The following is a 14,871-nucleotide window of genomic DNA, read 5'->3' on the forward strand; positions in this document are numbered from 1 at the left end:
GTATTTTATGCATTGTGACTTGATGTTCTTTTTATTTATTATAGTTTAGTAATTATTTGTTGTAATTGCTAAGAGTGAATTTCTGTTTCATTATCATTTGCCGGTATTTCATTTTATCGTGTACTATTATATTATACTGGATTATTGAATATTGCTTTATTTGATATAAGTTGTTAATTTTAAAGTTAGGTTTTTATTTTGACCTTTTTTGTATGGGATCAGATAATAATAATAATAATAATAATTATTATTATTATTATTATTATTATTATTATTATTATTTGTACCCCGCCGATCTGGCTGGATTTCCCCAGCCACTCTGGGCGGCTTCCAACAAAAATCAAAGACATTAAAATATCAAACATTAAAAGCTTCCCTAAACAGGGCTGCCTTCAGATGTCCTCTAAATGTCTGGTAGTTGTCTATCTCTTTGACATCTGAAGGGAGGGAGTTCCACAGGGCGGGCGCCACTACCAAGAAGGCCCTCTGCCTGGTTCCCTGTAACTTTGCTTCTCGCAGCGAGGGAACCGCCAGAAGGCACTCGGCGCTGGATCTCAGTGTCCGGGCCGAATGATGGGGGTGGAGATTGTTTGATGGCATGTGATCTTTGTATATTCTGATGTTTCTTCAGCTTGTAAACCGCCTTATGTACAGTAATATACAAAGGTGGTATGCAAATTAAAAGTGAAATGAAATGGAAATCCCCTCTTTCCACTATGATTTAATCTTCCTTTTGATCAGCCAGTTTAGGGAATGCCATGTGGCAAATGCACTCCTCACACTGGCCTCCCTCAGGGTCCACAGCAGGGGTAGGCAACCTAAGGCCCAGGGGCCCTAGGTTGCCCAATCGCCTTCTAAATCCGGCCTGTGGATGGTCTGGGAATCAGCGTGTTTTTACATGAGTAGAATGTGTTATTTTATTTAAAATGCATCTCTGGGTTATTTGTGGGGCATAGGAATTCGTTCATCCCCCCCCCCAAAAAAATATATAGTCCGGCCCCCCACATGGTCTGAGGGACAGTGGACCGGCCCACAGCTGAAAAAGGTTGCTGACCCCTGGTCCGCAGGGTCCTTTCCACCTCAGTGAAATTATCCTGAAAAGAAATGTTTAATTGGAGCCAGTATTCTAGGTTGCAGTGTATGCTTGGGTGCAATGTACGGTGCCCCACAACAATGTCTCTGGTTTACAAATGTACCCACTGGTCCAAAAAATTTGGAGAACCTCTGAACCATTTAGCTAAGGGGAAATAGCTTGTTGTCTAAAACTCAATTTAACAGATGAAATGAGGCAGTGCCACATGTAGAAAAGGCTACAGATTGAAGGCCTGGCACCTTCAAGTATTGCTGGTGTCAGGCTTCGGGGAATCAGCTTCCTCCCCCTTGGCCGTAAATGAGCAGATCAAATGGAAGGAAATTCTTACCAGTTAGTTTCTTTAATAAACACAGCGAGGGACAAAAGAAAGCATCTACCCAGAATGGCGGTGCTCCCAATTAAGGGTCACTCCCCCCTCCCTCCCTATTAATATACGTCACTCCTACGTCTTGTAATCTGAGCTTGTAACCTCTGCACTTTATGTTCTTACACTTTCTGAGCTCTCTGTAACTTTGGAGAAGGGGGGTGAATACTATCCAGAGACTGTGAATCTGTTAACTCTCTCCCTTCTAGTGTTTCTTCTGCTGGTTGTTCCCCATCTGGTATTTCCCAGCTTCTGCCTTCTGAACTATGCCCCTCTGCAAACCACTGTTCCAAATCTATCCTGTCTTCCTGCTCCTGGGAAGATTCAGGATCAGGATCAGGAGAAGGGGGTGGCTCCCACCATTCCTCCTCAGCACAGTTCCTGACATCTGGCGAACAACCAGTGTCTGAAAACCCAGAGAGCCACTACCAAGGCAGTGTAGTCTCAGGGTGGGGGGTCTGTAGCCCTCCAGATTCCCATCAATCCCAGCTAGCATGGTCAGTGGTCAGGGATGATGGTTACTGGAGCCCCATGACATTTGGGGGACCCCAGGTCTCCCCTAGCCCTGGTGCACTGCTGAGCTAAATAAGCCAATAGTCTGACTTGGTATAAAACAGCTTCCAATACGGGTGGCATTTTAAAAACGAGCCACCCTGCCATCCTAGCCAGGTTGGATATGAACATTTCAAATTAATTACGCAAACAGTGGACAAATATTTTCATAGGATTCCAGATATGTTTTTCAGATATGCCCCGATATAACAAATATGGATCTTTAGAAAAGGCACAGTCTGTTGCACTCTGGTTCACTGCAAGTAAATATTCGACTATAAACAGCAAGAGAGAAAATTATTATCATCTAATCATTCAGATCTACAGGGCTGAAGGTGTGGACATCCTCTAGTGCCCAGATCTTAAGACCTCTATGGTATAGAAAACTAATGCATCTTGCAAAGTGTTTTAATATCCAGGGTGGTTAATATCTGCAAAATGCACCGTTTAAATGCTGCTGGCGAGGAGAAAAGCTGGCTCATGAATTATATATTACATAACATCTAAAAGAGGTCAGGTCAGCAGGGGAGAGAGGCTTTGAGCAAACCTTTCAGAGCCACAGCTGCGCAGAATAAATTGGCAGGATAGTGGAAGCGAAATGGCGTGAATCACTCAAAAGAAACTTTTTTGGGGGGGAGGAGAAACGAGGGGCTCTCTCTACAGAATCGTTGCCCCAAATATATATTTGCCTCATGACTGATCTTGACGTTATCTGCTATTCTTTCCCCCTTTTTAATGTAAGGGATCCAAGGAGTAGTCGAAGCATATCAGAACTGCCTGCCTAAGCTTCAGCTGTATGGGCCTACAAACATTGCTCCCATCATTCAGAAGGTGGCTAAATCAGCCTCAGAAGAAACCAACACTAAGGAGGCATCGGTGAGAATCGCAGCGGACTGGCAAGCTAAACTAGACCTTGGTCTTCGGCTGCATCCTCAAGAATGCATAACAGATTAATTGACCATGAACACACTCTAACAACCCGTGTGTACTTGCTATCCAAGGGATGGTAAAGGGATGAGTCTTCCCTACTTTTTCAATGCAGGTTTGGAGGGTGCATTTCAGTTGGGGCACTCGGTATGGAACCAAGAAGTGATGGGGATGGGGGAAGAGGGAAGCCATTTCCACTTAATTCAGTGAGTATGGAATAGAAACAGTGCCTCTTCATTATATGAGGCACAATAGTGTTAATAAATATACATGTACAGTATTTTCATAGAATCAGATAGATAGCTGTGTTCATACAACCTCTGCAGCCTGTAATGCAGCTATGGTCCAGTTCTGTTCATTTGGTCTACAGAACTCCAACTAAAGGATGGACAACCTGTTTGTTCGCTGTTGACATATCTTCCTGCCAATCATTCCTTCCTCCTACACTTTCCGGGGCATTTCCATGTCACTTCAATAACTGCAAAAAGCCCATTAAAAACAACAGCTAGGATAACATAGCAGTTTAACATCCTCTTCGGATGCACAATCCAACTTTTTGGTACGCGCTTCAGCCCCTTCTGCAAAGGAGTGACAACCTGGAGGCCACAATCCCCACTGAAACCTTTTTCATTTACATCATTTCTTTTGCTTTCACTGGGAGTTATGACTACCTTTAGATGGAACAGAGCTATGGCCTGTAATTTCTGCCACCTTTACAACAGTTCATACTGCCTTGTTTAGAAACTAGATTGGTCATTCAGTTGACCATTCTGAAGTTACATAGAGGGAAAATCAGTCACAACTATTCATACCCCTAGCATCGTGCCTTGTTGCAAATCCCCCATTACTGTTCATATTATATGCTGCATATGCTTGTGTAAAGTGTACATAAAATGCATATTTAAATAAAAATAGCATACAGAATGCATTGCAGTAGGACAAATTGCTTGCAAAAATGTGTATCTTTGGCAAAACCGCTTATTAAAATGCTGGAGAATTTTCATGAGGACTTAAAGTAAAAAATCACAAACTGATAGGGAAATTTGCAGAATTCAAATTGAAACTAGAAAAATAAGAAACAAAGAGAAACTGAAATTGAGAGATTCACCCATCCCCAGTTGGTGAAAAGCATAGTTTATGTCGTGCTTAACTTATTTTAAAAATTTGATCTCTCCTCCCCACTCACACTTATTCATAGCACAATAAATAATACATAATTCCCAGGGAGATGTGCCAGGGAATCTCTGCACCATTGATTTAGAAAGCCAAATAGTTGCTGGAAATGGATTGGAATACTGACTTTCTTTTTCAACCCTTCTATAGCAATATTTCATCTTGCTGATCCTGACGGATGGCGTCATCACAGACATGGCTGATACGCGCGAAGCGATTGTCCATGCCTCCCATCTGCCCATGTCGGTCATTATAGTTGGAGTAGGAAACGCCGATTTCAGTGACATGCAGATGCTGGATGGGGACGATGGGATCCTGAGATCGCCCAAGGGAGAGCCTGTTCTTCGCGACATCGTTCAGTTTGTGCCATTCAGAAACTTCAAACATGTAAGATTAGTTTTCACTGTGTTCTTTTTTGGAATGTGTTATTTCATAGTCCAGGGACTGTAAAACTGATGAACCTCAAGCCCCTGTTTTCACAACTAAGGATCAAACAGTGCGGGTTTTTAAAAATGCAAATTGTGTCAGTTGGTGGTGGGAAGACTGGCAATTAATAGTATTAGAGCAGGGGCGGTATCCCCCAATGTTGTGATGGTTGTGTTGCCTTTCGCAATAAGCACCCTCTGCTCACTCAGAGAGATATTTACAAGTCTTTATTTATATATGTACAGACAGGTCTGTGTAAGTTATGTGTCTGAATCACTCAGATCAGATCCAGGGAGTGGTCTTCTTCAGCTTCTTCTCCAGAATAAGAGGTGGGGAAATTTCAAAGGATGCCTCTGATCCCTGCATTTTAAGCCTCTCCTTTCCTGTGCTGACGGGACAGGCACAGCTTCCCCATCCGTCCCTAAGCTTGCGGAGCGGTGCTGTGTCTCTGCTTCAACATCAGAGAGCCTTGTCACCTTTTGGCTCCCCCCTGCTCTCTCTCCCGTCATTTCCTGCCCATCTCCCTCTAGCTGTTTCTGCTCTGAGTCCTCTCCTCCCCCTATCTCAAGGGCGTTCCCTGGCTGTCCCGTCACAAATGTCTTTTAGAACACTACCTGACCTGAAATTATATTATGAAGCCTCATGTATTTGTTGGACTCGGGAATGGATAAAATTTTAAAAATACAGATTTATTAGATTTGGAAGGGCATGATTTTACAATCCTCCATTGGAAGGTATCCCCCAGTGTCTTTTAGAACATAAATCATATGGATGTTTGTGAGCTGAGCCAGTAGTAAAATTTGGGGCAGAGAGTCTAATACTATGGGAACTAATTGCAAGGCTCTGTCTGCCCATCTTCAAGAGGCTAAGGAGTAAACCCTAAACAAATCCAGAGTGGAGTCCCTAAGACAGTTAGATGGCATCTTGTACACCTCCTTTCAGTAACTCCTGCTGCCAAACTGGACCCAAATGTATTGCTCTGTTTTCCTTTGGACCACATCAGCGAGGCTGAGAGTGAGGTCTTATCATCTGGGCAGCCCAGGACCTCCATACACACTGCCCAGAGAGGTCACGTAGGTGCTGCCAACACAGCAAAAACAACGCAGGAGGCAACAGTTGTGTGTTACCTGTCTCTGCAGCCACAGCAGGAGCTGTGATTCTCCAGCGGTTTGATTTCATCCTCCAGAGGCGCACTCCATTGTCTCTACTTACTTGTGAAACTGTCACAAGCCCATAAAACAAGTGCATATGCATATTGAATTGGAACTAAATAAATTTCATTTTTTTCAGTAGGGAATAATCCCTAGTAAGTGTGCATTTTAAGACTTCTACGACGGCAAGTATAGATATACTCACCTGGGATTGAGTCCCATTGCCTTACAATGCAATCCTGTAAATACCTCCACAGAAGAAGTAGTAGTAGTAGTAGTAGAAGAAGAAGAAGAAGAAGAAGAGGAGGAGGAGGAGGAGTTTGGATTTGATATCCCGCTTTATCACTACCTGAAGGAGTCTCAAAGCGGCTAACATTCTCCTTTCCCTTCCTCCCCCTCAACAAACACTCTGTGAGGTGAGTGGGGCTGAGAGACTTCAGAGAAGTGTGACTAGCCCAAGGTCACCCAGCAGCTGCATGTGGAGGAGTGGAGACGCGAACCTAGTTCCCCAGATTACTAGTCTACTGCTCTTAACCACTACACCACACTGGCTTTCTGGTAGACACCATCAAGATCAGTGGATTTAGGAATAAGTCCCACTCAAGTCAGTTATAAGATTTAATAATTAACAGTCCCACTTACCATTGATTGCTGAGCTCTCTAGCCAAGTAATATGTACAAAAAAGCATATACTAGGGTAAAGTGTGCATTAAAACACATATATAAGTGAAAGTACTGTGGAAATATGCAAAATATTGGTGAACATTGCTTGCAAAAAAATGTGTGTATTGGACAAAATTGTATACAAATATTTGTATTAAGAGAATTGTACACTAAAATGCTAATGAATTTTTATGCAGACTTTTTAAAAAAAAGCTGATGTGGAAAGGTAGAGAACTAAACGTGTTATTAGAAACATGTTCTCCCACACCTACATCTGCAGTAGTTTCTTTGTCAAGTTTCAGTTTAAAGTTTGCATTTATTAGACAAATATATTAGACATTAACAACCTTACTAGGCCAGCTGTGAAACAACAGCTTTAACAAGCTACGTATTGTAAATTCTCATATATTACTGTCCTGCTCCTGTCACTAATTACCGGATGCAGTTTTCCATGGTAAAAAGAATTGAAATGAGACTGATTTATGATTTGGTACTACTAGATGCAGGTGGCTTGCTGATCAGAAGGTCGGCGGTTCAAATCCCCGCGACGGGGTGAGCTCCCGTTGCTCAGTCCTAGCTCCTGTCCACCTAGCAGTTCGAAAGCATGTCGAAGTGCAAGTAGATCAATAGGTACCGCTCCAGCGGGAAGGTAAACGGTGTTTCCGTGCTCTGCTCTGGTTCACCAGAAGTGGCTTTGTCATGCTGTCCACATGACCCGGAAGCTGTGCACTGGCTCCCTGGGCCAGTAACACGAGATGAGCGGCGCAACCCCAGAGTCATCCGCGACTGGACTTAATGGTCAGGGGTCCCTTTACCTTTACTACTAGATCTGCTTTCATTTTTTTTGGAAATATGCTTCCAGGCAAAACCAGCTTCACTTGGACAGAGTTTAAATTATCCCCAGCTGAATGGCTGAAATTGCAGGTGCCAATCTGATTCGACTAAAACTTCAATATTCCTGCTAACTGAATTACTTAAGTGTGGTGTGATCAAGTGATTTTAGACTAAGCTGCAGTGATGTACGAAAACAGCATCCTAATCGTAAGAGTGAACCTGCCTTCCTGACCCCTGGTGCCTTTCGGATATTGTTGCCTTCCATTTCCCAGTCATGGATGATTGGAGTTTTATAGTCGAGCAGTATCTGAAAGCAGGAGAGCCGTTCAGTGGTTTTAGAACTCTGCTTGTGAAGTGGACAGCTAAGAGTTTCCACCTCAGCATCTGTGCACTGAAATTAGCTGCTCCAAATAGGTCAAGGATGGGCATTACAATGAGCTTTTAATCTAGTAGAACAAGACAGATGCTTGGAAGCTCCTTCAAGGCTCCCATCATCCTGCAGAACTGCACAGGAGCGAGACAGTGAGCGAGTGAGAGGAGTCGTGCCCCTCATTAAGCTCCAGCTTGAGAAGATAAATACTATTATCGTCTTGCTAGGTTGTAGCTGGGGATTCAGGTGTAGAAAAGGTATTGCCAGATAGCGCTGCCCTGGCAGGCAGGGTCCTCTGTCACACAGCTCTTTGCATGGCATTGAGCAATTCTCATCCCAGAAAGAAAGTAACCGTTGTCGCCATGAAGAATTTGCCTTTTGAAGACCGCTGGATTTCAAGGCTATACTGTTAATCCCATCTAATCAAAAGGAGGTTCAAGCAGGATTTACTTCTGCATTTCTTTCGAACCGAAGTGTGCGTTTGCATATGTATGAATGAAATAAAAGCGCAGATCTAACGTTCAGTGTGCACAGTTGTTTCATTTTGAATCGTATTTTCAACTTTAAATTTGAATACTTTAAAAATAAGTAAATAGAGGGGTGGCAACCTTATACCCACTCACCTGGGAGCATGTTCCAATGAACTCAGTGGGGGCTTACTTCTGAGTAGCCCCACCTAGGCTTGTACACGTGTTAATCTTGTTTGTTATACTATGAATGTTATGTGTGTTTTCCATCTTATGTGTTTATACTATTAGCAGGACTTCCAGAGTTTATGCAAAAATCCAGGATCTAGTATTGTGTATCCATCTTGGGTTCTACATGTGCTCTATTCTGTTAGATGAAATAGAGATGAAATGTTCACTTTCCAGTGACAGTAAACTATAGAATGTGCTATGAATGGTTAAGCCCTTTTGACTTCAGTGGAACTAAACTGCATAATTATGAGCCTAGATAGATAGATAGATAGATAGATAGATAGATAGTAGAAAAGAGCTGGCTAATCTGTATGATGGGAGTCTTATCTGCCCCCTGCCAGCACCCCCCTCCCCAAGCATCCTAAGACCTCTCTGATTCTGGTGGCAGCTGTGGCAAAATAAAGAAGGAAAATTTAAGGTAGAAACAGTGCTGAGTGGAACCAAGCTCTCTGTTGGAGATACAACTCACCCCTTCTGCCCCAGTGAACAGAGAGGGGGCGAAAACCCTCCTTGGTGGATTTGTCAGCGGGGGCTGTCTACCTGTAGCTCCAAGCCTTTGAAAAATTATCGTGTTTTCTGTCCCATATTAATAGCATTCATGCATGGCACAAATAAAGAAACCTGAAGGTGATTTATAGCACACTGTCACTGTGCAACAAACACCTTAGGCCAAGACGATTCAGTGCCCATTCACACATGACACAAAATAAACCAGGGTCTCTTACTAAGGCCCCATCTGCACTATATATTTAAAGCAGTACCGTACCACTTTAAACAATCATGGCTTTCCCCCAAATAATCTTGGGAACTGTAGTTTGTTAAAACTGCTGAGAGGGGAGACCTCTACTCCCCTCACAGAACTACAGTACTCCAAGTGGCTTAGCATTCCTTCCTTCCAGGGAACTTTGGGAATTGTAGCTCTGTAAGAGAAATGGAGATCTCGGCATCCTCCTTATACTGCAGTTCCCAGGATTCTTTGGGAGAAGCAATGACTGTTTAAAGTGCTTGACTCCTTTAGAAGTGTATCTACAAATCATCATGTTCATATTCCATGTCTATTAATATTATTAGGCAGGTCTCTTTGTTGTCTTGTTTTCAACGCCTGCTAAAAAAAAATTAAGCAAAGCTATCCCACTCATTCATTTTTACTATGTAGATCTGTTTTTTTAGCAGTTGATTTATCTATATTTCCTGATGTTTTTAAGATGAATTTTGATTGTTTTAATGGACATTTCATTATGTAAACTGCCTAGAGATTTTTTAAAAAAATAAAGCCGCATATGAAACAATTATTTTAAAGCTATACACCGAATCATTTAATAAGCAATACAGTCTTCACTGCCCCAGGCTTCTCTGCTTTGAGAAAGGTGAGAATAAGAGAGAAGAATTTCATTCCGACAGTAAACTAAAAGGCAACCATTTTTTTATATATTAAAAAAAAGCTTTCTGTGACAATGCAAACTTAATGACTCAAAATTTGGATAATGCATAAAAATTGTTACAAAAACCAAATCAGCAGCTAAGACTAACTTAAAGCATAAATACTGAACACTTCCACAGGCATGTAGCCTTATAGAACAATAAACCACACCAAATACATTAAACCGAATGCTATATATTCCAGCAATGTTACCAAACGCATGCATATAGGTAACAGAAGGATAACAGAAAAGGGTAGACTACAGGAAGTATTTGATGTTTCTCCTGCTAGCAGAAATGCAGTTCCTTTTGCCCATTACTCAAAAAATTAAGTAGGTGGAGTGTACTGCAAAATAGAAGCATGGTGAAAAATCATTTAATGCTCAAAGGACCCAAAGATTTCAATTGAACTATAAGGCCTTTGCATGCCATAGTCATGATTGGGGCAATAATACCCAAAGTTGCTCAGTCTCCACAAACAGCTGACCAGGTGGGTGCCAAATGACTTGAGTGCTTTACCCCCATCTTAGTGTGATTACACAAAGCAAATGACAACATAGCCTTCCCTACATCAGAGGCCTTGATGTTACTGTAGAGAAGTTACCCCCATATGCATAGGGAGGGAAACTGTGCAGCCTTGTATTTGCAGCATTAATCAAATGCTCACAGGTGCTTGGCTAGACTGAGGTGTGCCAGCATGGTTGTGTTGATCACAACCCTGTTGGTTATGGGGTTATGTGTGTGGAACGGCACATTTTAGATAGATGTGTGTTAACAACTGTTATTTTCTGCCATTTCCTGCAGGCATCTCCAGCTGCGTTAGCAAAAAGTGTTTTGGCTGAAGTTCCAAACCAAGTGGTGGACTATTACAATGGGAAAGCGATTAAACCAAAATGTATGTCAGAGTATGAGTCTTCCAGGACAGTAGCTCCATGACCTTCCTTGGACACTTTTACAGAGTTCAGATATGCTACTACTTACAATTACTGTACTTAAATGAAAATAGCACGTTTTGGTGATTTTTAACTCAAATAATTTTTTTTGCATGTGTAGCCTAAAGGCTTGCCGGTAAAGGTTAAAGCAATTGTATTGTTGAAGACTTTTTATGAAAACAAAAACAACATTATAACTCTTTACATTACAGCATGTCGCCTTGAAATGAAAAAAAAAAGTTATCTGTATCTGTTTTTTATACAGGTTTGTTGAAATTTTGCTAAATTTCTTATTATCTTTACACTGTAAAGCATTTTGAAACATTTATTGGAAGTTGATAGCCAAAATGTCTTTGGGTTTATCTGCTATGAAATGAAAAGGTTTCTTTTTTCAAAATGGCAGATGCATGGACTGTATTTTGCATGTTCCAAAATAAAAACAACACAGTTTTGCAGTTGTTGTGTTTATTTATTTCGTGCCACAAAGCTGCCTGCTGAAAAATTCTCATCGACTCTTCCATTCTGCAAAGAATAACAATAACTTAAAAAAAAAAAATCACACCAGAACATTCTAGGAGATTGACTTCCAAGCATGAATCTAAGGTGTCTGTAACAAACATGACAACAGCTTGTAAAAGATGTGCTCAAAAGTAGCCAATATTATGAAAGTTCAGGGACTGTGAGATGCACATAATTTCTGTAACAGCAGGAGACTGTAGCAGCTGCAATACATCTTAACTGGCCAGTAGGCTTACATCCCATGTTATGTTTAAAAATAGTCATGGCTAGCTGTTACAGGATTTTGGTGGACTATGTTTTGGACACATCTGATCATGTTTGTAACATTAACATTTTGTTTGTTTCTTTACATTCATGCACAATGACCAGTTTTGTGTAGACACTATGGAACCTAAACTGCATGGCTTTGTTTAACACAGCAGGTCACTGAAAGGCTGATTATTACACAGGCTGCTTGTGGTTCTGAAGGCCCAAAACTAGGAGGATTTGAACCATAGAATTGTAGAGTCGGAAAGGACCATGAGGGTCATCTAGTCCAATGCAGGAATATTGCGCCCGACATGGGGCTCGAACCCACAACCCTGAGATTAAGAGTCTCATGGTTTACCAGCTGAGCTATCTCAGCAGGTGAAGAAAAAATGCACAAAAGGGTGTAAGGAAATTATTTATATTCAAAAAAATATTTTTAAATCTCCCAGAATTCCATTTATGTGTTTACCGTCTGCATTCCTCCTCAGGGCAACTAAACTACTTCCAACTATTGCTGCAAAGAAAGTTGTGCCCAACCAAATTTCAGAAGGGTGGCTTTCCCCCTCTATTATATAGCTCAGGAATGGGCAACTTTTTTTGTTCCCAAACTTGACCCAACTGTCAAAATTCCCATTGTACTTTGCAAGTCTCCCCATCCTCCCCTTTTAAGCCCCTGATCTCGGATCGCACAGCCAATCAGGATTAAACCCTGTCCATTTTTGTCTGATGCACACACATTATTTTAATAACAGGCTTGCTACCCTGTGTCATCTCCCAGACAGGGTGTGATTCATGCATGTTGGGCAAAGATGGCTTGCAGGAGAAAGCAATTACCCCAAGTCTCTGGCAAGGTGTTCTGAGTACTGTCAATGTATTACTCTGCCTCAAATTTAAACCACTCTTAATTCGACTCCCACTCAAGGTCCGAATCCATTGATTCTAGCTGCTGTGCCAGCCACCTGCATTATTGTTGAAAAATAATTTCCTCAATCACATCGACTCTCCCAAATGCAGTGGCTTTCAAGCTCCCCCCCCCGCCGCCGCCCCACTTAGTCCTCACTTCTCTCTACCAGCTTCCAGAGAAAATATAGTTTAGTCTCTTTAAAAACAACGGAGATTTCTGTGTGCCATTTCTAGCTTGGCCATGAGCTGCTGAGGAGAGTTTGCATGTGTCATTTTTGGCCTCCGTTTCCTAAGCTGTACATCCGAGGAGCAACAAGCAGCCTTCTGCCCAGTTCCACCAGAGCCTTGCCTTTTTATACCACAAATGGGTTTTCGTTAATAGTAAGAAGAATGCAAAAGGTTATCTGGCTAGCCAAGGTTTTCTAAAATAGAATCAAGTTGCATGAAAGGAGGCTGCATTTGAGTTGGCATTTAGGATGAGAAGTACACAGTGGTACCCCGGGTTGTGTACTTAACCCGAAAAGGACGTAACCCGAACAATAAACCCACGAAAAACCCACGAAAAAACGCTCTGCACATGCACAAATCGTGCGCGCGTCGGGTTGAGCTTCCGGGTTAGCGGAGTTCGTAACCCGAAAAGTACGCAACCCGAAGCGTACGTAAGCCGAGATACGACTGTACTAGACATACTAGAAGTATACTAGGACAAGTAGGTATACTAGATGAGCCAGTAAGAACCCTACATGTGTGAACACAAGGCTGAGCATCCCAAATTCCACCATGGTCCTGGACTTTTCGTTCTTGATGGCACATGTCAGCAGTTTTCAGCACCATATGCCTCACTCATCATGCTTGGAACAAACTCTCTGGGGCTGAAGTCACATAACGGCAGCTTCTGCATGTGTGCCGTGACACAGGAGTCCTTTCCACATCAATTCTCTTTCCACCACCCCCCCAATGGTTCGTTCTTTCTTTCCCCCTGGTTGCAGATCATAATTTAATCTCATGAATAAGATGCTATGTGATAGATCAAAAGTACATTGTCTGTGCACTCTGGGCACAAAAGACTTCCCAGATTGAAAGAAATACTTTTAAGCAATGAGGCAAAGAGGAGGGCTGGGAAGAAGCAAACTAAGATTATAGTAAGTAATTTCATTATTTGCCACTCTTACATACTTTCTGAAGTAGAAGCGCTGACAAAATGGTGGGGGTGCTTTGTTTTTTTACACTCTTGCTAATTTAATATTTCTTTCTCCAGCAGAAAAGGAATTGGCTCTTGACAGATTTAGTATAATAATAATAATAATAATTTATTATTTACACCCCACCCATCTGGCTGGCTCCCAACAGAATCAGTGATAATAATAATTAAAAAAGCAATAAAACATCAGACATTAAAAACTTCCCTAAACAGGGCTACCTTCAGATGTCTTCTAAAAGTCAGGTAGTTGTTTATTTCCTTAACATCTGATGGGAGGGCGTTCCACAGGGTGGGTGCCACTACCGAGAAGGCCCTCCCATCAGAGTATGGGGATCTTCAAGGCTCTTTCTTAAAAGCAAGACTAAGTGCGCTGGAGGAAGCTGCAAAAATGCCTGAAGAGATGTGCGCAAGTTTGCACTGGGCTGGAATCAAACTAGAAAGCTGCCGTCTGTTCCCCAGAGTGAAAAGGGAAGGGGCACTCACTGCTAAGATACTTTACGGTGCAGAAACAAAAAATAAGTAATAACATACCTTCCAACATCTACGCAATGAAAATAGGGGTGTTCTATTCCATACCCTCGAACATGTCTCAGATGAAAATAGGGATGTCCTATTCCATACCCTCCAACATTCTCAGATAAAAATAGGGACGTCCTAAGAAAAAGCAGGACGTTCTGGGATCAAATCAGAAACAGGGATGGCTTCTGTAAATCTGGGACTGTCCCTGGAAAACAGGGACACTTGGGGGGTCTGTAATAAGTGACAGATATACACCTAAGTGCCTTTTCTTTCCGGACAGCAGAATATATATATTAAAAAAATGAACACCTCTCCTCAAACCTGTTCTTGGAGCTGGTGGTGGCATGTTGAGTAGTAGGCAGCATGATGGGGAGAAGATGCTCACCTGACTTTCTGACAGCTGAGTTCCTGCTGCTTACCAGGAAGAAGATGAAATGGGACAAGGCAGGTATGGCACAAACACACCAGCAGAGCCAACCCAACTCCCCTGTGCTGCCATTGCATTTGCACCACACTGACCTCTGCAGCACATCCTCCCCTCTATTTCAGTAAGCAGCAGTGACCCAGCTGTTGGGAGCCTGGGCCCTGCCACACCACGCTGCCACCCGCTCCTCCTCTGTTTACTACTTCAGTTCATTACCCAAATTCTGGATCTTGATGCATAAGGGCACCTGCAGACTGTGTGTATTTTACAGGAGCATATCCTGTAATTCAAGTGCATATCAGGAAATTTAGGTTTGCACAATTAGAGCAAATTAAAGAGCTCTGTCACTCCAGTGCGACAAATCCACTTTTAAAAAGAAGCAGTTTGGGAAGGTGATGGAGAAATGCACCGAAAAGCATAGAACAAATGATTAATGGGAGCATGTAGAATAAAC

The 14,871-nt window shown here is 42.2% G+C and overlaps 1 protein-coding gene across 2 annotated transcripts in view; it reads left to right on the forward strand.

Annotated features, from left to right (window-relative positions):
* CPNE4 (copine 4) overlaps nt 1-10,829 on the forward strand; it is a 74,467-nt gene extending 63,638 nt beyond the window's left edge. For both annotated transcript variants that reach the window (XM_033165742.1, XM_033165743.1), the window contains exons 12-14: nt 2,752-2,885; nt 4,260-4,496; nt 10,475-10,829. In XM_033165742.1, coding sequence (XP_033021633.1) covers nt 2,752-2,885; nt 4,260-4,496; nt 10,475-10,606 — 503 coding nt within the window. In that variant the 3' untranslated portion in view covers nt 10,607-10,829. The remainder of the gene's footprint in view (nt 1-2,751; nt 2,886-4,259; nt 4,497-10,474) is intronic.
* Nucleotides 10,830-14,871: the final 4,042 nt, after the last annotated feature.

Source organism: Lacerta agilis, chromosome 12 (assembly GCF_009819535.1).
Source record: "Lacerta agilis isolate rLacAgi1 chromosome 12, rLacAgi1.pri, whole genome shotgun sequence".
Classification (NCBI taxonomy): domain Eukaryota; kingdom Metazoa; phylum Chordata; class Lepidosauria; order Squamata; family Lacertidae; genus Lacerta; species Lacerta agilis.